We start from the raw sequence: 25,028 nt of genomic DNA, 5'->3' as shown, positions 1-25,028 counted from the left end.
ATTTATTTGTGGGAGAGTTGCCGTGCGTCTTTTATCATTTCATTATTATTAGTCTGGTACCTATGTACCAAGTACCTCTTTGCGTTTGCAATATTTATACTAAGTCACTATGAACATATGTATTTGAATTAAAACGCATGTATGTGTATATATATATATACGTACATTATCGCGTCGTCGACGCTTTCTCTTCTCCGCTACTGCTGCTGCTGCTACTCGCTTCTTTGCCCGTTAAGTTTAAGCCCTTCGCTTCCTTTAACTCCTTCAACGCCGCCGCGCCTTTCAATTTCTTCTCTTTCATTTCCACCTCGAATTTCATCGTCGCCTCGAGCATTTTCTGCAAATTAGCAATGTCCTCTCGACTCTTCCCATCCTTCTCATACTCCGCGATCAAATTTTCAATCTCCTTCGGCGTCGCATTCTTTCGCTTCTCCATGTCTCTGTATCGTTTCGCTCTATTTTTCAGCTTTGCAGCGTACAACGCCGCCACTTCCTCCGAAGCGCCTAAATCCACCATCTCGTTCTCCGCGTTTTCCACGGATTCGGAAATCTCCTTCGCTTGTTGTTGTCGCCACTCTTCTAACCACTCTTCATTCCACATGACGCTCGAATTGGTTTTCAAGTACGTTTCGATTTCATCGTTCGGAACGCGCTCGAAACTGTCTTCGATGATCGCGCACCCGAGCGGAATTTTAATTAAAATATCGTCCGGAGCTTCCACGGTAGCTACGGCACCGCCAAAGTTTCTCAAGTAGACTTGCGTTAACGTCGTGAACACGTTGTTAAACAACCAATACATGGCTAACCCAGCTGGAACGGTCAAGGATATATATCCAATGAAAAACGGAAGAAATTTCACCAACTGTGACTGGTTCTTCATCTCGTCCGTTTTTTCTTCCTCTTTCGGTTGCATGGCGTTCATGGAGTAAAACTGCGTCGCGGTGGTTAAAATTGGCATGACCAAGTATGGCCACGCGGCTTCCCAGCCACCATCGAGCGGAGGCGCGAAATCGTCGTCTAAGGGCCAAAGCCAAGAGATATCTTGCGCGTCTGACGGACCGCTTAAATTCGGAATAAACAACCACGGTTCGTCAAAGACGCCGTCTATACCGGCGTTCTTGAAGGCTCGATAGAGACCAATGAACACGGGTAAAGTTAAAATCAAAGGGCCGCACCCAGCTAATGGATTGACTTCGTTCTCTTCGTAAATGCGATTGATTTCTGAGTTCATTCGTTCGGGATCGTCCTCGTACTTTTCTTTAATCGCGGCAACTTGCGGCTGTAAGTTTTTCATGTTGAGCGAGGAGACGACTTGAGATTTCGTCAACGGGAACGTGACTAATTTCACTAACGCGGTCAAAATAATGATCGAGTTCCCGACTGGATACGGGATCCCAAGCGCTTTTTCCACGTCTTGGATTTGTAACAACAGCTTTTCGAAAGAATCCGCCAGGAGACCGAAAACGCCGCCCTCGGTTCTTTGCGGCTCTGCGCGTAAAAATGAAGAGGAGAAAAAGAAAGTAGGCGTTAATATAATGCGACGGAATAGATACCACCAAAGAAAGAGGAAAAGAAAATGTAGGCCGAAACGCCGCGGCGACAATTCAAACGTTTCTCCGGACGCCAATCCATCGAAACAAATATCCAATCGTCAAACGCCTCGCTCGCGGTCCGAGAGTCGATGTAGCTGCACAATAAAAATGTTGACTGAGAGGCACCGAGTGTATAGCCCAAATCACAGTCGACCGTCTGTGCAGCAAACGCAAAAAAACAAACGCGAGCGAGAAGAGAAAGAAGAACGCGACGAAAGGAAAGGAAAAAAGACGAAACAACGTACCAACAATCTCCCCGCTCGCTATTTTCGCCTCTCTCTCTTCGGCTTGGATGAGCGCCATCGCGTCTTTAATGGAACTTTGCACGACCACGTCCGGAGCGGTCGCGATGTTGAGAGAATCCTCCTCCATCAGATTCGGCGCGACAGTTTCAATTTCCGGGGGAGTTTCACTCATCAAAACCGCAGGAGGCGCTGCTAAAGACAAAGAAGACGCATCCGCGATATCGAACACATTGCTTCTGTTTCTTTGTTTCAGCATCTCGACGCGTTCAATTTCAGGAGCATTATTCGTACTCACGACACCACCAGCATCTGGTGGTGGCATCATCATCGCATCCCCTCCAAAAATCGCCCGCGTTCTCACGCTGTTCCTCTTCTCGTTACGAACATGAACGTCATCATCATCCTCATCGCCTTTTCTCAATTTCCTCCTTCCTTGTTCTCTCCGCGATGATGATGATGAGAAATTCTTAAAACTCCGCAACGATAAAGTTTTATTCGTACGAACACAACGCGCAGAAGCGGACGAAGACGACAAAACGCATCGACTAAAGCTCGTCGTAGTCCTCGTCGAAATCGTCGAAATACCAACACCGCTCATCGTGATGATGGCAAGAGAGTCGTTAATAATGTTCGTGCCAATTTCTGTCTGAAATTTATCCAAAACGCAGACCAAAAGAAGAGAGAAAAAAGAAGAGAAAAAGAGGTTTTTGTTCTGTTAGGTTTGTACACCCTAAACAACAAAATTCTCTCGTCTCTCGGATTTTTTCTTTTTTTCTTTCTCTCGTTCGTCATAAAAGAGAGAAGAGCGAAGAGAGACAAACAACACGTACGAGAGGATGTGGAGACGACGAGGGATGATGACGATGATGGCGTCGAAGCGCGTAATAAAAGAAGCGAGGATGTCGACGACCACCACGAGCACAAACACCACACTCGCTTTTATTAGGAGCTCCTTTTTTGAAGGAGGAGGAGGAAAAGGCTCGAAGTTGTTTTGCGCGCCGTGTTTGACGTCTTCTTCGTCGAGAAGAGGTTTTACCGTGTCTTCGGTGTCGGGGGAGAACGGAATCGGAAGCACTATTCCCGTCGCATTCCTCGAGGAGAAGAAGATAAAGAACGAAGTAGAAGTAGAAGAATCTGAAGAAACGAACGACGCGTTCGAAGGACTCCCCGGGTACGCGCCTCCTGGAGTTGATGTCATGCTCATGGCGGTACCGAAAGCGAAAGTGACGCCGTCGAGGAAAAAACGTCGAAATCAGTTCAAGAGGGTAGAGTTTGTGAGAGACGCGAGGAAGTGTCCGACGTGTAGGAAACCGATGCGATCGTGGCATAACTTTTGTTGCCCGCCGAAAGACGATGAGAAGGAAGACGTCGTGTATAGCACGACGGAATGAAGGAGTGAGTGAGTGAGTGAGAGTTTATGCGTAGATTGCGTTGTGATGTGTATTCGTTCGATTATATATTTAGTTTAGTATTGTTCATCTTCTTCTTCTTCTTCTTCTTAGTTTGTTTTGTTCTTCCAATCGTCGATCCACTTCTTAGCGTCGCCTTTGCGCGATTCGTCGGTCGGGGACCCGTCCGCTTTCCACTGCGCGATCCATTTTTCCGCGGAGTCTCGTCCGTCCGCAGTCGCTTCCGTCGGCGCAGTCGCGTCGCCGCCGACTTGGTCTTTACTCCACTGCGACCAACCTTCGATCCATTTGGAGGCCTCGGAGGCGGCAGAGGAACTGTCGCCGCCACCGCCGGTGGTGCTGTTTTTCTTCCACGCGTCGATCCATTTTCCGGCATCTGCAGCGTTATCGACGACGGAGACCGATGTGGTTGTTTTTGGCGCGGTTGTCGTCGTTTCTTTCTTGGCGAAAAGCTTCTTCCTCGGCGCCGGCGTCTTCGGTACGCCGTCGCCGCCCCATTTCTTCTTTTCAAACGTTCGTTCCGGGAAATCGACCTTACCGTTCGAAGTCTTCGAGATATCAATTTGGCCGTTTTTGTATTTCGGATCTCTCGTCGCGACGAAGGTGATCAAAACGCCGACGCCACCGGCGATGGCCGTGACTAAACTTTGCTTCTTCGTCGGCGCGGCGGATTTCAAGTACGGCCTGTCTGCGGATTTGAATCCTTCCTTATCAGCTGGGCCCGTTCGTTGAAACGTATACGTTGGTTTTACTTTCTCGATGACTGTTCTTTCCTTTTTCGGTTTCGGTGCGGATCTCGGCATGTTTGAAAAGTTCGCCTTGCCGAGACCGAGCTTGCGCTTCTCCGCAGAAGAAGGTTTCGCCGAGACTTTCTTGGACGGAGCCGGTGCCTTTTCCTTCTTTTCCTTCTTTACTGGTGCCGGCGATGATTCCATGTATTGAGAAAAGAACGAGCCAAAGTCGATGGAGAGGTCATCAGAGGAGGACGAAGAAGGAGCAGCAACCACAGGTTTCGGCGCTTCAATAACCACCGGCTTCGGTGTCTCAACGACGACTGGTTTCGGCGTCTCAACGAGAACTGGCTTCGGTGTCTCAACGACGACTGGCTTCGGCGCTTCGACTTTCTTCATCGAAGCTGGCGTGGATTGCATGTACTCCGAGAAGAAGGAACCGAAATCGATGCTAAAGTCGTCTCCGCTGGTCGACGAAGAAGGCGCTACAACCGGTTTTGGCGTTTCAATTTTCTTTTCCACAACCTTGGGTGCGGGTGCATGAACGGATTTCGTCGGTGTGGCGGGTTTGACCGGAGCCGGAGCAGCAAGTGATGCTCTCTTCACGATCGCCGGAGTAGTGGTGGTAGTTTCAACCTTCTTACCTTTTTGCACACGCACAGCTTGTAATTTCGCCTCGAGCGCGTCTTCGAGTTGCTTCTTTTCAGCCTCTTTCGCCTTTTCAATATCCGTGGTGGAAGCCGGCGGAGGCGGCGGGGACTTCGTGGCTTTCTTGTTTCCGAGCACTGGCGCGGACAAACCACCGGTAGAGGGAGTTGCTGGCGCAGGAGCAGCGACGACGACCGGGGTCGATGCTTTCTTCTTAGCGTCCTCGGCTTTCTTGGCGTTCTCCGCGTCTCTCTTTGCCTTGGCCGCAGAGGCATCAAAAGTCGGTTTCGGCGCCGACGGCGTCGATATTTTTGGCATGGACGGCATTTTGAACGCCGCGGCCGCCGGTTTCTTGGCTTCAACGGCAAGAGATGGTGCCGGAGCCACGGGAGCAGGCGTTTCCGTGGTCACTGGCTTTGGTTTTGCCGCCTCCGGCTTCTTCTTCAATTGCGCGTTGACTCGAGCAATCTTATCCTTTTCCGATTCACGCGGTTGCCCAATTGAGCTCGACTGCGCTTGTTTCCTCGCCTCCGCTTTCGCTTGATTCGCCGCCTGCATTTTCGCCTTGGCCGCTTTATCCGCCTCAATCTTCGCTTGTGTAATCTCTCGAGCTCTTTGCGCTCTCTCTTTCGCGCTTTCGCTGTTTTGTTTCGGCATCACTGCCGCTTTCCTCTGCGCCGCTTCACGTTTCTTCGCTTCGGCAACCACCTTCGCTTCCGCCCTCTTCTTCTCCGCGACGGCTTTTGCGTCTGCCGCTTTCTGTTTCTTATCTCTCGCCGCCTTCTCTTTCGCCTCGCTCGATTCCGTCGCCGGAGCCGATTGACTCGCCTCGATGAGCACTTGCTTCAAATCAAAATCCATGGAAGAGGAAGAAGCATCGGCAACTTGTGCGACCGCCTCCCCTGGCTTCATCGATCTCGCCGCTGCCGGTGGCGCTACCACCGTCGATGAGGACGTCGTCGTCGTACGTACGACGCTCCCGTTTCCATCGTCTCCCGCCGACGCCGGTTCCGTGGATAACTGTTCTATGCCAACAACTAACGTCCCCATCAACATCGCCGGAATAGACGCCGCGGTGAGCATTTGGACGCCCACCGGTAACTCCCCTTCGCTTTCCTGGATCCCCTTCTTTCCCTTAAAATTCGAATTTGTTGTCTTCAAAGCTTTGCACTTTTGCGAATTTCTTCTATTCTTCTTGTTCTACACACAGAGAGATCAAACGCAACCGGTCAGAGTCAGGGGATGATTTTTATTAAAGACTGAGACGAGATCGTTTTGCGCGCGAAAGAAAAACGAGAAAACAGAAAAAGAGAGCAGTAAAGCAGCGCGTGGAAATCCTACGCGCGCGTTTGCACGGACACCCGCCGCGCTTCGTGTGCACACATAAAAGAGCGTACTAATCCAAACAGAAATGTAAGAGAGAGTTAAACGATCGGAAAAAAAAATAAACGTACCACTTTAGCATTCGAAGATGATGACGACGAGGAGGAGTACAAAGACGACGACGCACCGCGCCGAGCGAAAGTGCTCGTCGTCGTCGTCATCGTCTGCATTTTGCGATGTGTGTGTGTATATTATTAAGTCTCTCACAGAGGTACTCTTTAATAATAATAGGGGAAATTCAGTTACTAAACAAATATCTCTCGTCGTTCTCTCTCGTCCGTCGGTGCGCTCTCGGGGGCAGCTTTCAAAAAATTTGAAGCCAGAAATTGCCCAAATTTACATCAGAATCTCTCTCATTTGCGTCCAAAAGCGATTGATGATTTTGTCTTTCAATTAATCCGCCATTTTTCCGCGAAAAGCGCGTCCAATTTAAATCAAAATATTCTTTTGTTGTGTATCTCATACATAACAGAAGAGATCAGTGACAAGGGGAGGGGTCAGAAAATGAGCACGAGACACTTGGACTACGACCCCGATCGTCGCGCGAGAGAAAGTGGACGAGAGGAAGCAGAGGTGTTGGACGCGAGACGATTGGTGTACGTCGAACCGTGGTATCGCAAACTTTGGAGGTGAATTCATTTTTTCTAATTAATCTCTTTTTGTTGTATTGATGCGTGTTTTGTGCCGCTTTGGCCGTTGTTTTCTGTAGGTATTTCACGTACGTGTTTGCGTTAGGCGCGACGGCCGTCGCGCTCGGCGCGGTAATCGTAAATAGCTCGCGTAAGTAAAAGTCTTCTTCGGTTGAGATTGGATAAAAATGAATTACAATTTACCTTGACCTTGGATAATTCCAAGTGTCCATAAAGTGTGCATAAAGAAGCGGCGGATTTCGTTTTCTTGTATTCTTGTATATTATTATCACTGCCAGTATTATTATAGTTGTTGTTATTAGTATTATTTGCTACTATTAGTATGTATGTTTAAGCTGGTCTCTCTTACGCTCTCTGCGATTGATGTTTTTCGCGAGAGCGCGAATGCGAAATCCAACAATAAAAAGAATAGGCGTCATCATCATCTAAACGTTCCACATGGAATGACAGACCGACCAGGTCAAAATTAAACTCGCCAATCCAGGGCCTAAACCATCGGTCGCTAACGAGATCGGCCCACCCCACTCGATCGACTTTTCCGCCGGGTATTTTAACCAGTTCTGCATCAAGAACAGAGGTACCGTCCCAATGATAACGACGCCCATGAGAACGTGCGAAAACCCAGTCGTTTTTATCTTTGCAAAACAAATACCAAAAACAAAACCGGTGAGAATTTTCGCGTACGCCGACACATCTAACACGTTATCTTTCTCTTCGTACAAGTTCGTCCGGTCTCTTCTTTTCAACTCGCGCAGATGTTGCGCGCATTTCGCTTTTTTCTTTTCCAAAAAGAGTTTCAAATTTTGAATCTCGTGCGTCAACATCTTCTTCTTTTTCTCTCCCCCTCTGCTTTCTCTTCTTTTCGGTTAAAACACACGGGTTGCGCGTCGTCGTTCGAAGAAATTACAACCTTCAAAACCGAGAGAGATGAGATGAGATGCCCCTCTCTCCCTTCTTCGGACGATAAAACCTTCAAATCCTTATTTGAGGTGGTCTCTCTGGTCTTGCTTTTTTTGTGTTTTTTTTTGTCATGTGTTTGCTCTTCTTTCGTTTTTTTCGCTCGTTTTTTGTTTTTTTTTGCTTGTTTTTTGAGAGACAGATGTGTTCGTCACAACAGAAAAAAGTTTTGGATAACACACAACAAGAAAAAAAAAATATGTATACTGTGACGAGTGCGACGATGACGTCGAGAGCGCGCACGCCAACGACGGCGACGACGTCTTCTTCGAAAACAACTTTTAACTCGAGATTTCAGACAAAAAAGACGAGCAAAAGTTGCCGCGTGGTGTCCTCGAAAAGTGGTGGTTTTCATCGACAAAATCGAAATCGTTTTGGGGAAAATGTGCACAGAAACAACGTCATTTTGGGAGGAGGACAAGAGATCGCGCAACTCGCGGATTGGGACGAAGAGACGATAACGACGGTTATCGCGGCGGTGTTGGGCATCGGCGCCGGGTTAGGGATACCGATTTTCTTCGTCACGCAAGAAGCCAGAGATAAGGAGAGAATCGAGGAGATTCGAGAGTTGAACCGAGCGACGTTGAAAGCGACTGGGGAACAGATGAGCGAGGAGGAGATTAAGGAGTTACGACCGAATCGATACTTGGACAGACGAGAATTTAAAGATGACGATTAATCATCATCCAGGTCATCTCAAACGAAGTGTTCTTTCGATGATGTCGGGCGAGAATGCTCGTTTATGAAAGAATCGAGAGAGAGGAAGAGGAAGAGAATGTACTGTCATTTTTAACATTTTAATACAACAACACAAAGGAGGAGCGTCACATTTCATCGCTATCGGTACCACCTCAGTTATCCACACAGTTTTCCTAATTCTACGTATCGTTGCGCACTATTCTTTAATACATTTGCATTTTATCACCCGTCTGTTCAAACTCTCTCCTATCGTGCATTCTATTTTCTAATTCGATTTCGCTGTTCTGGTTCGTCGCGTTGTGTTGGTGCCGCTCGAGTTTCGGGAACATGCGCTTGAACATGGTCACGCAAACAGTATCGTGTTGCAAAATGACGCCGTTGAAGAGGCATTTCATGTGACCGTGTGTACCTAACGCGTCGGTTATTTTACCGCGTCGACCGTATTTCGTCCATAACTCGAGTGGTGAGAAAAACTTGACGTCTTCGGCGTTGAAAAACATGTACCGAATGACGCCTTTGTGTTTGTGCGTGCGAAACGGGAATCCCGTGAGCACGACGCGTTTCAAAGCGATGCGGTCAGGGTTTGCCGCGCGAACGTTACCAGAACACACTAAAGCGGTTTGAATGGCGCCGCCGGCACCGATTTTTTCGCTAAATCCCAACACCGGCGCGGGACCAAACGTGATGGGCATGAACAAAGAAGCCATAGCCGGGACGCGAGGCGGTAAGAATCGTTCGAATTTAAACTTGTCCGCGTTTAAACCGTCGTGACTGAATATAGCTTTCGCTTTCTCGCGTCTAAAACCGACGTGCCACCACATCGAGTGTTTCGATGGGACCGGGTCCGTGTACTCTTTTCGTTTTTGAACGCCAAAGTGCATGACCGTCATGCGCGATTCGTGGCGGAGTAAACCAGAAACGACTAAAGCGCCAGCGCCTCCCGTCCACCCTCGCCACGGTTGGCCAACACCTCCCCCGAGTCCACCGGCATCGCCAACTTGCAGTTGCACCGACGAAGGAATTTTTGAGGAGTAAAACGTGGACGATTGCGGATCTAACAAGTTCTCCAAGCACACCGTCGGGATGCCCTTAATCGTCAATCGAACGTACGAACCGACGTCTAAATCCATGGTCGTTTCCAAATACTCTTTCGAGCGTTTACCGAGTCGCTTATAACTCGCCAAAGCGAATGCACGCGCGTAATCTCTCGGTAAATTTTCTTTCGGATCCCACGGGGACGTTCGAAACGATTTCAACCCTTTGTATTTCGCGAAACGTCGGCGCGCTTCGACGTCTTCCGGGAATTCAACTTCGTCCGGGTACTGGAAATTTTCATCCTCCAACGCGCGTAATCTCGCGCGTTTCGCGCTATCTTTCGACGCTTCGAGCAAGTTTTTTAGCGTCTCTTCGTCGTCGTCGGAAGATATATCGCCTTGTAAATCACCGTCCCAATGTTCTTGTTCTTCTTCGTCGGAATCGTATTCGATGTCGCCTTCTTCGTGGTCATCCATCGTCATCATTTCCTCGTCACCGTTGTTCTCGTTTTGGTTCGTCGTTCCTTTTCCGGTGGATATCGTCATTGTTGTTGTCTTTGTTGTTCTTTCATTACCACCACCACCATCACCACCACCATCAGTATCATCATTATCATCATCATCATTCATTTTAGCATCCTCTTCTCGAATAAAATCGCCTTGGTCGGCATCTTCTTCGTCTTCTTCTTCGAAGAGCGACCCTTCGTCGTCGCTTTCGTCTCGGGGAAGCCAAGATGCCTGGTAATCCGACCATCCTTTCGGTTTCAATCGCATCATCACTTTCTTCTTCTCCTCGTCTTCCCATTTCAAGTGTTCTAATCTCGCGTCGTGCGCGTCTTCGTCGTATTCCACGTCGTTTGGCGGTTTGTTCTCTCGCACGACCGGCTCTCTCTTTTCCGGATCCGGAACGAAGGTTTCTAAAGCCTCTTGTCTCACTTTCCCCATTTCTAAATCGCTAATACTCTTACTATTACTACTCTTATTCTTCGTGTTATGCCTTTTCGTCACTCGCTCTTCGATCAGTTCCACTTTCTCCAGAGGAAAATCTCCAACTCCGGGCACGTGAAACAACTGGTTCGCGCTCACGCCGCACCCTCGAACGTACCCTTCGACGACTAAATTGGACAAGTGTTCACTGATCGGTTCAATCGTAGATAGTTCGGAAATGATATACGGTCTTTGCGTTCTCCAAGCCGGCGCTTGGGCTCTTTGTTCGCATACCATTCTCACCAACATCTTCATCTCTTGCTCGGTATCGACCGATTGCGACTTTACCCGATCTTTCGGCACGCTCAAAATCTCCTCCGTCGCTATCCGCATCCCGAGTTTTCTCGCCGCGTTTCGTTCCGACGGACTGACTTTCATCGAGTTCCTCAACGCCACCACCGTTGGTGGCAACCCTTGCGCGCGTAAAGTCGGCATCGTCGATTCCACCAACTGCTCGTTCGGCGGATCGTACTTTTCCTCTTTTTTCGAGTGCGCCGACGCCACGCACACCAAAACGTCCGCCGACTTGATCGCCTCCAACGCCGCCAATTTATGCCCGTGATCGACGAGCATAATTTGGAACCTGTGATCGTGCAATTCCACTCGTACCGTCTGCGGCAAATTCGGCGCGTGAAACAACTTCTCCGCCACCACGAACCCCTCGTTTGCGAGCTCTTTCCTCCTCTCGCAACTGTTCACAAACTTCCCCAAGAAATCTCTCAAATCTGAGGCGTCGTAATCCCCACCATCACACGTCATCACCGCCACCACTTTCGGCGCCATCTTCTCCAACTTCTTCTCGTACGAAACCATCCTTTTATTCGCGTCTCTCGCCTGCTTCGCTCGTATCAATCGCTCTCGCTTATTCCCGACGCCTAAATTCGCCTTTCCAATTTTTTTCAAGACGCCGCCCCCACGTGTTCCCGTTTTGTGCAATTTCGACGTGTGTTTCGATTGGTGTTTCCCGTGGTTGTGCGCTTTGTTCCGCTGCCCGTGGTTCGACGGGCCCGGCATTATATATATATGTATAAGTTATTAGCTCTTATTCGTTTATATATATGTGTGTGTGCCTCTTTTCGCGCGTAATAAAACACAGTCGTTTTAAAGCAAAGAAACGTGCGTGGAAAGAAAGAAGATTTCTGGCGGCGGAATTTTTCTTTTTTTTCTCTTTTTTTCTCTTTGGACTGCTCTCGCACAACACAGACGAGATCTTCCTTTCTTTTTGGATAAAAAATCTCTCACAAATATTACTACGAATAATAAAGGTGTATTCTTTTTCTCTTCTTCTCTCAAACGAGTCGTGCGATAAAGATGAGTGTAACAACACTTTCTTCGTCTTCTCGTTCGAGCGGTGTTACTGTTATCGGTGGTGGTGGTGGTTCCCGCTCCTCGCGTAGGTTTAGGAGCACCTCATCCTCGCGCGATGATGCGAATGCATTATCATTTTCATCATTTTCATCAACAACATCCCGAGCGGTGAGGACGACGAGAAGGAGATATCGCGGATTTGCGTGTGACAACACCCTCAGTCCGTTGAAATCGAAAACAGACCCGGCGACTTTGAAGAACCGAAATCCAGCGAACGATTCCATGATTAAAGCGGCGAAAGGGGAGAAGGTGTCAAAGACGCCGATTTGGTTGTTTCGTCAAGCCGGGAGACATTTACCGGAATATAATCAGTATAAGAAAGATACCGGGAAGAATTTTTTGCAACTGTTGGACGATCCAGAGGACGTGTGCGAGGTGACGATGCAACCGGTGAGACGGTATAAGTTAGACGCGGCTATTTTGTTCTCGGATATTTTAGTCATCGCGGAGGCGATGAACGTGGACGTGGAGATGCCGGGAGGTAAAGGTATCGTCGTTCCGAGGCCGTTGCAAACGCCGGAGGATTTGGAGACGAAAGTACCGAAAACGATTGACGTCGAGGAAAGATTATCGCACGTGTTGAAATCAGTCCGACGAATTAACGAGCAGATTGAGAAAGAAAACTTACAAATTCCGTTGATTGGGTTTAGCGCGGCGCCGTGGACGTTGATGTATTACATGGTCGGCGGGAGTTCGAGAAAGAACACGGATTCCGGGATGAACTGGTTGAAGAATCACCCGGAGGCTTCGAGGGAGTTGTTGGGACGACTGACGACGGTGGTTATCGACTATTTAGATTTGCAAATTCAAAACGGCGCGCACATGGTGCAAGTTTTCGAGGCGATGTGCGAACACATCGACGAGAAGGAGTTTTACGAGTTCGCGTTGCCGGAGATGGAGAAGATTGCCAAAGAGTTGAAAAAAAGACATCCGAACGTCCCGTTGCTTGGTTTTGCGAGAGATGCACCGTACGCGATTTCCGATTTGCAAAGAATCGGGTACGATTGCATCACCTTAGATACGGTTATGGATAGAAAGTACGCGAGAAACACGTTGGCGGGCGCGGCGGGCGGCGAAGCGAACATGTCCAGCGTCCAAGGCAACTTTGACCCGAAACTCTTAGTCGACGGGTCGTTCGAGGAGATCGAAAGGGAAGCGAAGCGAATGTTACAGGACTTTGGACCACAAAAATACATCGCGAATTTAGGTGCAGGTTTAGGCGGGAAAGAGGATTGCGCGAAGGTTGATTATTTCGTCAACGCCATTCATCGATTATCCAAGGAGATGATTAATTAAAAGTTCATTTTTAATGCGACTCAAAAGCTATTCAAGAGCGAATTTCCGACACTGTACGCGCTCTGCGAGTCAATGCCGTACGCTTCTTGTACCACTCCGGCGTTCGTCATGCAGCTATAAAAATCCGATCCGAAACAAAGCACCGGATACAAGCAAAAGTACGGCCCTCCTTGCGGAACAAAATAATCGAAACACAAATTTTGCGTGAACAGTATCGCCGCGTAATCTTTCAGCGTTCTTCTTCGCAACGACGACGATGAATCTTTACTGTTGCCATTATTCATTCTCTCCTCGTGCGCTCGAATCTGTGCGTTCGCATTTCTCACTTCCTTCACGAAACCTTTAAAGTCTTCCCGTTCAAAAACTTTTTCCATATTTTGAGTTCCCTCCTCGGTGAACCAAAAGGAGATGGAAAGAAAGACGACAAAGGAAACGACCGCGAAAAGTGAGAAGAACTTTCTATTCCTTCTCCTCCTTAAATTCTTCTTCCACGTCTCTTCTTGTTGATGTTCTCGTTGAAAAGGAAGAAGAAGGCGGTCGTCGTCGGCATCGCGCATCGTATATTATTGAGTTCGTATTATTTTTTGAGATCTTCAAAAGAAGCGTTTTCGCATTTATTATTAAAAAATTTAAAAATTTAATATAAGCCGAGTGTTGACCTTTTGCTCTCCTTTTCTCTCTTTTGGAATCTTATTAACGGCACAAAAACGTACCTATTTGCAAACTCACGCGCGAGGTAAGAGCAAAAGCAAGAACACGAACAACGAGGGCAGAGAAGACGCGGTAAAAAGAAGGAGAATTTTGGACGAAGAGCGCGAAAAACATCATCATCGTCATCGATATTTTCATAAACACAAATAATGATGAAACCATTCCTCTTCTTGGTTTCGCTCTGGTTCTTCGCATTCGTTTGGAACGAATATAAACCGTTCCGGTTGAATAAGATGTTCGTCTCTTTGTCTCTCCCAGAGGACTACGCTCGAGACGTCACGTTTACGTTTTTTTCGCTCTTGGTACCGATTGCCGTCGTCATGAACGAACGATTGAACGCGTTCGAACAACGACGGAGAAAGATGGTCGACGACTCAGACGAAAACGGAAAGAACAAAACGCAGATATCAAAAGTCAAAGTGTTCATCGCGTTGCAAGCGATGAAGTTTTGGTACGTGTTTCGGAAAGTGCACGGAAACATGCCGTGGGTGCTGTACCGCGAGAGGAAACTGGCGATAGAGAGGGAGTTAGAGTCTGAGATGAGGTCGTTCGAAGCGAAAGCGTTCGACGGGAAGAACATGGGAATGTGGTCGAAACAGAAGCATAAAAATGCGAGACGGTCGCTGGTTATTTGGCGTCGGTCGAGAGAGGTGGTCAATGGGTACGAGGAGAACGTGAAGAAATTGGAACAGGAGGTGGAAGACGTAAAGTTTCCGGAAGATATGATGGTAGGTGGCGATAGAGAGAATTGTTTGAGGAGGTACTTGTCGAGCACGAAAAACAGCTCGGACGTGTACGCGGCGAAGAGGATGATCGTGAACTCCATGGACTGGAGAGAGAAGATGAAGCCGCGAGAGTACTTGAGAAGGTGGACGATGAAGGAGGAGGACGGGGGGATGAGCGAGTTAGAGAAAAAGGTACACAAGGCGCATCCGTGCATGAGTGTCTACACGACGCACACGCCGTTAGGGATTCCGGTGTGCTGCATGCGCGTCGGGGACGCGTCGAAGAACATGATGACGATGTCCGCCGCGGAGTATAACAAGAAAAGCGGTAGAAGTAACAGTATCAGCAGCAAAAGTTCTGGTAGCGAACACTCTTCTATCGATGCTCGAACAATCGTTGAAGCCAATTATGGGATGCTTTTTACGTATTTAACGAACATCGTGTTTCCGAGCTTGAAAACGCGAGACGCGGTGATTGTCCACGACAAGTGCGTGGTTGTCATCGACGCCTCGAAAGACATCGCGTTGAAATTCCGAGATGGGAAACAATTGAAAGCGAAACAACGCGTGGAAATGTTCAAAAACATGATGATTATATTCCGACAACAGTACCCAGATTTGATTTATAAGTTCTACGTCGTCAACGCGAGTTTGAACGTCAGAGTCTTTTGGCACGCCGTCAGCGGTTTCTTAGACAGTCAAATGCGCAAGAAAGTCACCATGTTCGGACGTATCACCGGTGAAAAAAAATCGAAAGCCGCGTTCGAGGAAATCGTTGACGTTTTTGGTGGCATCGATCGAACCCCGACGTTTCTCGGCGGCACGTGCGAACGAAAGTTGAGCGAGTGTGGCCCGTGGGTAGTGAAAGACTTACACTCGGACAACGCGTTCAGAGGTTGGGAAAGAGAAGACGAAGTGGACGAGAAGAAACAGAAGAAGAAACCAAACGCTTCGCCGTTACGCGTTACTGGAAGCTTCATTTATCGCGGCGCGAAAAAAGTAGCGAGCTTTACCGAGTCACAACCGACGGATTTATCCGCCGTCGCCAAAGAACGAAGAGCGAGCTACATTCGCGAACACACGGTATGATAAAGAACAGATTGAAACAAGTAAGTATTATGCACGCGCGCGCGCTCGCTAACAAATGTATCGGAATTATATGAGAGAGAATTTTATGTCATTATTATTGTAATAACAAACACACACACGTACACCACCGCGTTTGCTTAACACCAATTTTAACGAGGGGAACAAGAACGATGAAAGAGAGGAAAAAAAACAAAAGAAAAAAAATCCTCACATCAACAAGAACACGCAACAACTATGATGCTTCTTCGACGTTTAATCTTTATCTTTCTCGCGTGTATCTCCGCAGCATCTGCCGTGCGCATCGCGTTCATCGCCGATAGTGGCATCGGAAACGATAACCCTTCGAGCTCGTGGGTGGACTATCGCGGGTGCGTGATACACCTAATTTTAAATAAAACGTGTATTTTTGACATCTGACGAAAAAAAACTCTTCTCCCTTGCACCACATGATGCTGACGATAGGAACTTACAAGGCTCGCCGTATAAAATCAACGGCCGAAACTGTTACGATCACGCAGGACAGCCGTGTAAACTCTACTCGCGAGCGCGCGACGTCGTGAGGCTGGCGAAAGAATCTGGCGCAGATTTGGTGAGTTGTTTTTTTTTCTTGGATTTTACGAAAGGTTGACGTGTCTCTTTCTCTCTCTTTTTCTCACAAATAGATCGTACACGCGGGCGACTTGGATTACGAGTCTGCGCCGAAGATGTGGGTGGAATTTTTAAAAGAAACCGTGCGTGATAAAGTTGAGTACATAGCAGCAAAAGGAAACCACGATGCAGACGGGTGGGACGGCGTGAGGTACCTTTGGAGCGGAAGCGAAGGGTACCAAAAGCTCCTCGAGGACTACGGCGTGCCGAGAGGCGCAAAGTGTAAAGGCCAATACGGAGTGGACATGAGTTGCGAATACAAGGGAATTTTGTTCGTTCTTTCTTCGGTTGGCGTGGAAAGAGCCGGGGAAAGTAACCAAATCAACCAAGATCATTATTGGCACTTGGAAAACAGCTTGAAAAATTCCAACGCTCGATGGAAGATTTGCGTGTGGCACATGACGATGGAGAAGATGCAGGTGTCATATAAAGGCGACTCGACGGGATGGGGCGCTTACGAAATTTGCAGAAAATACGGCGCGTTCATCGTCGGTGGTCACGCGCACGTGTATTCGAGAACGCGCGAAATGTCCAGGTTCGGAACGAAAAATTACGGGTTCACTCGCGAAGATTTGAAGTGGTGGGATGCTCCGGACGACGACAGAATTTATCTCTCGAGCGGCGAAAACGGGACCACGGGCGTCGCCATCGTCGGCATCGGCGGGTATAAAAACGAAGCGTGTTTAAATGGTGGCAACTTTTGGAGCAAAATATATTCTACTAGGTGCGACGACTGTTCTCAATGCGTAACCGCTCGTTCGGCGAACAAGTTCGGCACGCTCATTTGCGATTTCCCTGAGTTTGGTCCAAACGCTCGAGCGACGTGCTGGTTGGCGACGACGCCTCGTCAAGGCGCTTCGGACGCCGAATTCCAAGCCGCTGTTCGCAACCGAAATCCAGTCGATAAGTTTACCTTAATTGCCGGTAAACGCCCGAAAGATAAAGGTGTCTCCTCCAGCGCCGCCCCGGACGAGAGCGACACGAGTCGTCCATTTCTGAACCGCAACTTATTGCGCGTCATGATGGACTGTTTCGACATCGAGCCGCGCGACCAATACAACTGCATCGACCGCGCCAACTGGAACCAATGCAACGACGCATGGATCGTCAGTGGTAATTACTGCGCCAAAAGCTGTAAACGATGCGGCCCGGAAAGCGTGGAACAACCCGCCCCTCGCAAATCGCGCGAAGAAGAACTCGCTTTAGACCAGGCGTTTTCTCAATTCGACGCTAACCGAGACGGTTTCATCGATTTTGACGAGTGGGAAACGCTGTATTACTTTACGCGACCGGGCGCAAAAGACGACGAAATCGAAAGAGTCGAACGCGTCGAAGCGCAATTCGTCAGAGCTGACTCCAACGGAGACGGTAAAGTTTCTCGAGGACGGTTTGCCGTCTTGTTAGATGGACAAGAACAAAAGCAAAAGTAGCTCGTTCTTGCCAATACGAAGCGCAATTGTCAGAGCGGACTCTAACGGAGACGGTAAGGTTTCTCGAGGACGGTTTGCCGTCTTGTTCGATGGACAAGAACAAAAGCAAAAGTAGTTCGTTCTTGCCAATATTTTCGTGTAAACTGCCATTTTTTCTCTTCAAATTTTCTGCACTCAACTGCTTCCCCTACTAATAATAATAATAATACTAAGTATCATGACAACAGCAATTCAGACGACGACGCGTGTTTGTTCCTTTAATCATCGTTCGAGCGTTTGCTCTGAGAAGTCTCTCAGAAGGAGGAGGACGAGGGGTAGTCGACGCGCGGCGTCGGCGTCGGCGGCGACTTGTTCTTCGAAACAACACACTCCAGAATCCAATTTTAACCAACACCGCCGCCGAAAAAAGAAACCATCGTCCGCGATGATGATGATGGCGAGCGGGAACAACAACAAAATTAATAACGTTAAAAGCGACGTGTTCCTGGTCAACTTTGACGAGGAAGAGTTGATGCACTTGCAAGACTTGCTGAAAGAGATGAAGGAGGAGTACGGTTTAGAGCGAGATGTGAATGCAGTCATAGTGAACGAGAGCAACTGGTTTTTAACCGTCGACGGGGCGGAAACGAACGAAGCGACGTCGACGACGACGACGGTAAAACCGCCGTACCCAGAAAGTTGCAGGTGCGTGTTACTGAACGGAGACAACGCGAAACGCTTAATGCCGGAGTTGAAAGAAGCGATGATTGATATGGGCTTTCAGCCGTCGATTTTCGGTACGTTTACGGAGAAGAACAACGATAAATCGATCGCGAACTGCGCGCGGCAAGTCATCTCCGCGCACGAGAGATATTGGAAGTTGAGAGGGACGGAGGATGATTTGATCGATGGGAGCGATGATGATTCGACGGATGATTTAATAAGTACCTCTTGGCCGGATGGGGAGGATGGAATATCTATATTTAATCCCGGATCTGTCAGTATCGCGATGTCGTTAGCTTTGGACCGAGCCGATGTCGGGTCGTCCACGAGTGTGGGAGGGATCCGAAGCGACGCGTCGAAGATTGTCGTTTTGGACAACGTGGTGTGTGATCCTTTGAGGAGAGACCTGTTAAAGGAAATGTGCGGCAATCAAGAGACGAACGGTTTCGACGCTTGGATTGACAGCGAACCTCCAGAGGGATTATGGTCAAGAGATACGTACGATACATTGGATACCGGTTCGCCGTCGACGTCGGGATCTTCATTAGAAAGCGCAGAGGCGAAAAATACTTCCTCTTGGGGATTAACGGAAGACCAGTTGGCAAAAGTTGCGCGCTCGTCTGCCGTGAAAACGCTTCGCGCGAGAATTCAACGCTTATACCCAGAGTACGAAGTGCTGCCGATGTCAGCCGATTCTCTCGAGCCGGAGGGTATCCCCGGATCTTGGGGTGGATTACGAATAAAAACAGCCGTGGGAAACGCAGCTGTGAACGGCGAGGATTTTTCGTGGCATTTAGACATGGATCCAAGCAGTGTAGATCCGACCTCACCGTGGGCCGAACGGTTTGGGTTATACGTCAACCGAGAACGGAATAAACCGCTCTTCGTTTCTGCTTTGGTGTATTTGAACCCAAATGTCTGGCCAGCTTCTTACGACGCTGAAACCATGTTTTTAGATCCCGGTACCGGTACTGGCGTGTTTGTCCGCCCTCAGCCGGGTCGCCTCGTTCTCATGGATCAAGACGTCGTCCATCGAGTCTCCGCGCCGTCCAAGGCCGCCGGTGTCCCGCGATATTCGCTCGTTCTAAAACTCGTTTTCCACCCGAAAGTCACGATACCAACCAGCACTAACACCGACGCCGCCGGAAACGACAAAGACGACTTCAACGACCTCGACGGCATCACCAGAAAAGAGTGGGGCGAACCCGTCCTCTTCGGCTCCGCCGCCGGATTCGACCTCGACGCGGACGACTGCTCTTCTTCGGACGAAGACGATTACGAAGACGAGTTTGGAGACGATTGCGACCCGTACGAGGAGGACTGCGAAGGTAACGAGAACTTTTACAAAAGCGTGTAATTATTATTGTAATAATCGAAGACTGTACCGTGCGCGACGTGTTCTCCTTTCTAAAGAGTCTCTCAACTCTCACATTTTCTCTCTCTCTGGTGACACCAAAAATCGTCAAAATCAGATACATGAATACACATTTGCGCGCATAAGCCACCGAGAAAGAAGCGAAGAAATACGAAGAGGAAGGAAAGAGAAAGCTTTTGTTTGAGATGTATTCTTCTTTTTTCTCCTCCTCCTCGCTTCTTCTTCGAGCGAGGACGACGATAGCCAAAAGAAGAGATGATTTCACGGCGGAGAAGGAAAAGACGTCATCGACTGTCGCACTCGTTCGAGGAAGAAGACGACGAGCTTTTCGCGCATTAAGTGCTTCGTCAGACGACGACGTTTTGAACGAGAAAGCAGCAGAGGCAGCAGCACGAGCAGAAAAGCGGAAAAGAGTGATCGCTTCGGCGCTGTCGTCGTCAAAGACGAAGAGCGAAGCGGAGAAATTTAGCGAAAACGTTTTCTTAGAAGAGGACGAGGCGAGGACGACGACGACGACGACGACGACGACGACGAAAAGCAAAATCGACGAAGAGAAAGTCGCCCGATTGACGAGGAAGAAAGAAGAGCTTGAAAAGAAAGTTTTGGATATGCAAAACGCGATTGATAGCGCGTACGAGTTGTTATTCGAAGGCGTATCGATGGCGGACGCCGAGGCGGCGACGGAGAAGGAGGAGGACGAACTCGCGGCGAACGTTTCGGACGCGTTCATCGAAGATTTTCCAGTCACGACGGAGAAGAAGTTTAAGAACGTGTGCGAGATCGACCCGAAAGTTGGCGAGAGACTCTTGAAAATTGCGAGTGGAAAAGATGGGAAGAAGTATTTGCAGTTTCAGAAAGCCATTCACGCGAGCAAAGGCACGTTGGCGAGAGTGTCGAACGAGTTAGAAGCGAACGAATTGGCGTTATCGACAGCTGCGAGAGGTGGAAGAGGGTTTCTGTCCAGACCTGAAGAAGAGGAAGAGGAAGAGGAAAGACGAGACGATGAAGATGCGGAAGGAATATCAATCGACGATGAGGCGCTGTATCTTTCCTCGAAGAAAACGAAGAAGATTGTGTTGATTTCCGGATTCGAATCGTTCAACGTGCGGTTGTATAAAAAAGTTTCCAAGAGTTTAAAGAAGCGTTATCCGTCGGTCACTTTGTGCGTCTTCTCCGACCGCGACATTGTTGGTAAACGCCGAGTTGAACTCGAACGCGCTTTGGACGACGCCGACGCCTTCTTCGGCTCTTTGCTCTTCGATTACGACCAAGTGGAATGGCTGCGAGAAAAGTTGGAAAGGATCAAAACGAAGTTTGTCTTCGAGTCCGCGTTAGAACTGATGTCAGAAACGAACGTCGGGACGTTTGAAATGAAACCTGGGAAAGATGGCGCCAAAGCTGGCCCACCGCCGGCGGTGCAGAAAATTCTCAAGAAGTTTGGCAGCGGCAAAGAGGAAGATAAACTGGTTGGATATTTGTCCTTTTTGAAAATCGGCCCGCAGTTGTTGCGCTTCATTCCGGGCGAAAAAGCAAAAGACTTGAAGAATTGGCTGACCGTGTATGCGTATTGGAACCAAGGCGGCGAGAAAAACGTGGAAGAGGCGTTTTCGTACATCGCGCGCGAATACCTAGGTGCGCGAGAAGTTGAAGAAAAAGAAGAGGAGAAAATAACCGGCGCTTCACCGGGAGACTTTGTGAAGGATTTGCTTCTGAAACCGTTGCGCGAGTCTGTTCCACTTTTAAAAGGTGGATTGAAGCCGCTCGTGGAAACGCCCGCGTTTGGGTGTTACCATCCGCTGCTCGAGGAGCAAAATCTCCCTTACCCGGAAACTATCGACGAATATAAACGATGGGCAGCGTTGAATAATCTTCCAACTGCCGATGCAGATCCAACGAAACCAGTCGTCGCGGTGTTACTCTATCGCAAACACGTCATTACGAAACAACCGTACTTAGCTGAACTCATTCGAGGTTTAGAACAATCCGGGGTCGTCCCGATCCCGTGCTTCATCAACGGCGTCGAGGCGCACACGATTGTCCGCGATAAGCTGACGTCCTCTCACGAGCAGTTCAATAGGAACAATTTAGGCATAATCGATGTGGACTCATTGAAACCAGACGCGTGTAAGGTAGACGCGGTCGTTTCCACGGTTGGGTTCCCGCTCGTCGGTGGCCCAGCGGGGTCGATGGAAGCCGGAAGGCAAAGCGAAATTGCGAATAAGATTTTAAAAGCCAAGAACGTGCCGTACTTTGTCGCGGCGCCACTGTTGATTCAAGATATTGCCAGTTGGTGGGAATCCGGAGTTGGCGGTTTGCAATCGACAATTTTATACGCGTTACCGGAATTAGATGGTGCCATCGATGCCGTGTCTTTGGGCGGTTTGTGCGGGGACGATATTTTCTTGGTCAAAGAACGCGTCTATGCTTTATCCAATCGAATAAAGAAATGGCACGCTTTGAAACAGAAAGAAAATAAAGATAAGAAAATCGCAATGACGTTATACGGTTTCCCGCCTGGTGTTGGTGCAACTGGTACGGCGGCGTTGTTGAACGTTCCAAAATCGATCGATGAAACGTTAGCGACGTTGCGCAAAGAAGGGTACGATTTAGGCGTGAAAGAGGGCGAACCGTTACCGACGGGCGAGGCGATCGTATCGGCTTTGCGCAACCTCGAGGAGGTTTCTGCAATCATGTTAGGCGCGGAAAAAGGTGGCGAACAGGCCATTTTGAAGACAAAGAGAGATATTGAAAAGCTCAAAAGAGAGGAGGAAAAAGAAGGCGGAAGCGAGGACTCGTCATCCAAACGCAACGCTTTGAGTCTTCCAGAAAACACGCTCCAACCAGCCGGGATGGACGTTTCGCCGTCGACGCTTCGCAAGTGGCTCTCGTTCCCAGCCGAATGGGGACCGAATGAGTGGGGCCCTTGCCCGCAGTTACCGCCAAACGATATTTTAATTCGTCGAATGGAGAAAGCGTGGGGAAACCTCGAACAGTATCGCGGATTAAACACGAACGCATCGGGATTCAACGTTGCCGGATTCCAACTTGGTAACGTCTTTATTGGCGTCCAACCAGCGTTGGGTGTCGAAGGTGATCCAATGCGATTGCTATTTGAACGCGATTTAACCCCGCACCCGCAGTACGCCGCGTACTACAAGTACTTGCAATACAAGTTCCAAGCTGATGCCGTGTTGCACTTTGGTATGCACGGCACCGTGGAATGGCTTCCGGGATCGCCGTTGGGTAATACCGGGTTGTCGTGGTCGGAGCAATTGTTAGGCGCGATGCCGAATGTGTACGTGTACGCGGCAAACAACCCTTCAGAATCTATTGTTGCAAAGCGACGTGGATACGGCGTCATGGTATCGCATAATGTTCCTCCGTACGGCCGGGCTGGTTTGTATAAACAAACGGCGGAGTTGCGCGAGCTTTTGAACGAATACCGCGAATCGCAACAGTCGCGGAAATTTGGCGATCGAAAGCTTCGCGGCATCGTCGCTAACCAAGCTTCGATGGCGCAGTTGGATAACGACGTTCCGTGTTACTCCGTGGAGACGAACGAGCTACTCAGCGTAAACGCAAACGATGCCGAGAACGTCTGGTCGGACGAAACGTTTGAAAACTGGGCAAACCAGTTGAACGAGTATTTGTTCGTTTTGGAGAATCGGTTGTTTAGCGAAGGTTTACACGTTTTAGGAAGACAACCGGACGCGGAACAATCTGAACGTTATTTAGACGCGTACTTTGGCGACGAGTTGACCGCATTAGAGAAGCAAGTTGTCGCCTCGACGACGTTTGAACACGCGGAGGATATATCTCGCGCGGCGGGACAAGCCGAAGACGACGAGGATGAACAAAGCGATTCTCTCGAGCTCGCTGCGATTAAGAAACAACTCGATAATCAGTTCGATATCCCGACCGCGTATTCCGAAAAACTCTCCGAAGCGATCACGATTAAAAGTCTTTTACAACGCAACAACGAAGAGTTGGATGTCGGTTTGGTGAGCGCGTTGAACGGCGATTGGGTCCAACCGGCTGCCGGGGGCGATTTGCTCCGAGACGGACCGGGCGCTTTACCGACGGGAAGGAACATACACGCGTTAGATCCGTATCGCATGCCATCTAACGCCGCGTTCATCCGAGGGAGCGATGTTGCCAACGAAATCATCGCCAGGCATCGACAAGAAAACGACGGGCAATTCCCGGAGACGGTTTCCGTCAACCTCTGGGGTCTGGACGCCATTAAAACCAAAGGCGAATCCGTGGCCATCGTTTTAGCTTTGCTTGGCGCGCGATCCGTCAAAGAAAAAACTGGGCGCGTCGCGCGATACGAGTTGATCCCTCTCGAAGAGCTCGGCCGTCCACGCATCGACGTTTTGTGCAACATGTCTGGTATTTTTCGAGACGCGTTTGCCAACGTCGTCGGGTTACTGGACGACTGCTTTGCTAGGTGCGCGGAAGCCGAAGACGAACCGATTGAGATGAACTTTGTTCGCAAACACGCGTTGGAGATGCAAGCGAAAGGTTTAGACGCGACGTCGTCGAGATTGTTCTCGAACCCTCCCGGAGATTACGGGTCTATGGTAAATGAACGCGTCGGGAACGCTTCGTGGAATGATACTCGAGAGTTGGGCGATACGTGGGCTTCTAGAAACGCGTACTCGTATGGAAAATCGTCCGATGAGAAAGGCGTCGCGAGGCCTGAAGTCTTGAACGAACTTTTACGAACCACGGAAAGAGTTGTCCAAGAAATCGACTCCGTTGAATACGGGTTGACTGATATTCAAGAGTATTACGCCAACACTGGCGCGATTGTCGCCGCCGCCAACGCGGCGAAAGAAGACGCCGCGGAGAAAGAAAGTGACAGCACGAAACCCAAGCCGGCGTTTAAGAAAGTCCAGTGTTCGGTGGTGGAGACGTTTGGTAAAGATGCGAAAGGTTCGGTGAAAGATCTCGACGAGACGCTTCGATTGGAGTACCGCACGAAACTCTTAAACCCGAGATGGGCGAAGGCTATGGCTGAATCTGGCAGCGGGGGCGCTTTCGAAATTTCGCAACGCATGACCGCTCTGGTAGGTTGGGGCGCGACCACCGGCTTCACCGAAGACTGGGTCTACGACGGCGCCAACGAAACGTACGTCGAAGACGCGGACATGCGGAAGCTTTTACAAAAGAATAACCCGGAGGCGTTCCGAAACGTCGTGAAAAGAATGTTGGAAGCGCACGGACGCGGGATGTGGAACGCGGACGCCGATACGATTGAAAAATTGAAGAAAATGTACGGGGATGCGGAAGATAGAATTGAAGGCGTTTTATAAAACTAATAGCACTAGTATACAAAATTGTAAT

General features: G+C 49.1%; 10 protein-coding genes across 10 annotated transcripts; 7 read left to right on the top strand and 3 right to left on the bottom strand.

Moving 5' to 3' along the window:
• Nucleotides 1-166: 166 nt before the first annotated feature.
• Bathy03g01160 (predicted protein) lies at nt 167-2,435 on the bottom strand (the record flags this gene model as incomplete). Its single annotated transcript, XM_007513890.1, has 2 exons — nt 167-1,488; nt 1,838-2,435. The coding sequence occupies 2 exons, from the start codon at nt 2,433-2,435 to the stop codon at nt 167-169; spliced, it is 1,920 nt and encodes a 639-aa protein (XP_007513952.1).
• Nucleotides 2,436-2,703: 268 nt separating this feature from the next.
• Bathy03g01150 (predicted protein) lies at nt 2,704-3,228 on the top strand (the record flags this gene model as incomplete). The annotated part of the gene is made up of 1 exon (XM_007513980.1): nt 2,704-3,228. The coding sequence occupies one exon, from the start codon at nt 2,704-2,706 to the stop codon at nt 3,226-3,228; it is 525 nt and encodes a 174-aa protein (XP_007514042.1).
• A 107-nt stretch (nt 3,229-3,335) lies between these two features.
• Bathy03g01140 (unknown protein) lies at nt 3,336-5,681 on the bottom strand (the record flags this gene model as incomplete). Its single annotated transcript, XM_007514364.1, has 1 exon — nt 3,336-5,681. One exon carries the CDS (start codon nt 5,679-5,681, stop codon nt 3,336-3,338), a length of 2,346 nt encoding a protein of 781 aa, XP_007514426.1.
• Nucleotides 5,682-7,838: 2,157 nt separating this feature from the next.
• On the top strand, nt 7,839-8,294 carry Bathy03g01130 (predicted protein; the record flags this gene model as incomplete). Its single annotated transcript, XM_007513896.1, has 1 exon — nt 7,839-8,294. One exon carries the CDS (start codon nt 7,839-7,841, stop codon nt 8,292-8,294), a length of 456 nt encoding a protein of 151 aa, XP_007513958.1.
• Nucleotides 8,295-8,517: 223 nt separating this feature from the next.
• Bathy03g01120 (predicted protein) lies at nt 8,518-11,349 on the bottom strand (the record flags this gene model as incomplete). Its single annotated transcript, XM_007514132.1, has 1 exon — nt 8,518-11,349. The coding sequence occupies one exon, from the start codon at nt 11,347-11,349 to the stop codon at nt 8,518-8,520; it is 2,832 nt and encodes a 943-aa protein (XP_007514194.1).
• Nucleotides 11,350-11,646: 297 nt separating this feature from the next.
• Nucleotides 11,647-12,999, top strand: Bathy03g01110 (uroporphyrinogen decarboxylase; the record flags this gene model as incomplete). The annotated part of the gene is made up of 1 exon (XM_007514297.1): nt 11,647-12,999. One exon carries the CDS (start codon nt 11,647-11,649, stop codon nt 12,997-12,999), a length of 1,353 nt encoding a protein of 450 aa, XP_007514359.1.
• An 860-nt stretch (nt 13,000-13,859) lies between these two features.
• Nucleotides 13,860-15,524, top strand: Bathy03g01100 (SEC14 cytosolic factor family protein / phosphoglyceride transfer family protein (ISS); the record flags this gene model as incomplete). The annotated part of the gene is made up of 1 exon (XM_007513886.1): nt 13,860-15,524. One exon carries the CDS (start codon nt 13,860-13,862, stop codon nt 15,522-15,524), a length of 1,665 nt encoding a protein of 554 aa, XP_007513948.1.
• Nucleotides 15,525-16,228: 704 nt separating this feature from the next.
• Nucleotides 16,229-17,602, top strand: Bathy03g01090 (predicted protein; the record flags this gene model as incomplete). The annotated part of the gene is made up of 1 exon (XM_007513843.1): nt 16,229-17,602. The coding sequence occupies one exon, from the start codon at nt 16,229-16,231 to the stop codon at nt 17,600-17,602; it is 1,374 nt and encodes a 457-aa protein (XP_007513905.1).
• A 433-nt stretch (nt 17,603-18,035) lies between these two features.
• Nucleotides 18,036-19,661, top strand: Bathy03g01080 (predicted protein; the record flags this gene model as incomplete). The annotated part of the gene is made up of 1 exon (XM_007513864.1): nt 18,036-19,661. One exon carries the CDS (start codon nt 18,036-18,038, stop codon nt 19,659-19,661), a length of 1,626 nt encoding a protein of 541 aa, XP_007513926.1.
• Nucleotides 19,662-19,864: 203 nt separating this feature from the next.
• Nucleotides 19,865-24,997, top strand: Bathy03g01070 (magnesium chelatase, H subunit; the record flags this gene model as incomplete). The annotated part of the gene is made up of 1 exon (XM_007514397.1): nt 19,865-24,997. The coding sequence occupies one exon, from the start codon at nt 19,865-19,867 to the stop codon at nt 24,995-24,997; it is 5,133 nt and encodes a 1,710-aa protein (XP_007514459.1).
• Between the last annotated feature and the right edge of the window lie 31 nt (nt 24,998-25,028).

Source organism: Bathycoccus prasinos, assembly GCF_002220235.1.
Source record: "Bathycoccus prasinos genomic : Chromosome_3".
NCBI lineage: Eukaryota > Viridiplantae > Chlorophyta > Mamiellophyceae > Mamiellales > Bathycoccaceae > Bathycoccus > Bathycoccus prasinos.
The sequence above is the reverse complement of the archived record's forward strand: the minus strand, read 5'-3'. Positions and strand labels throughout refer to the sequence as shown.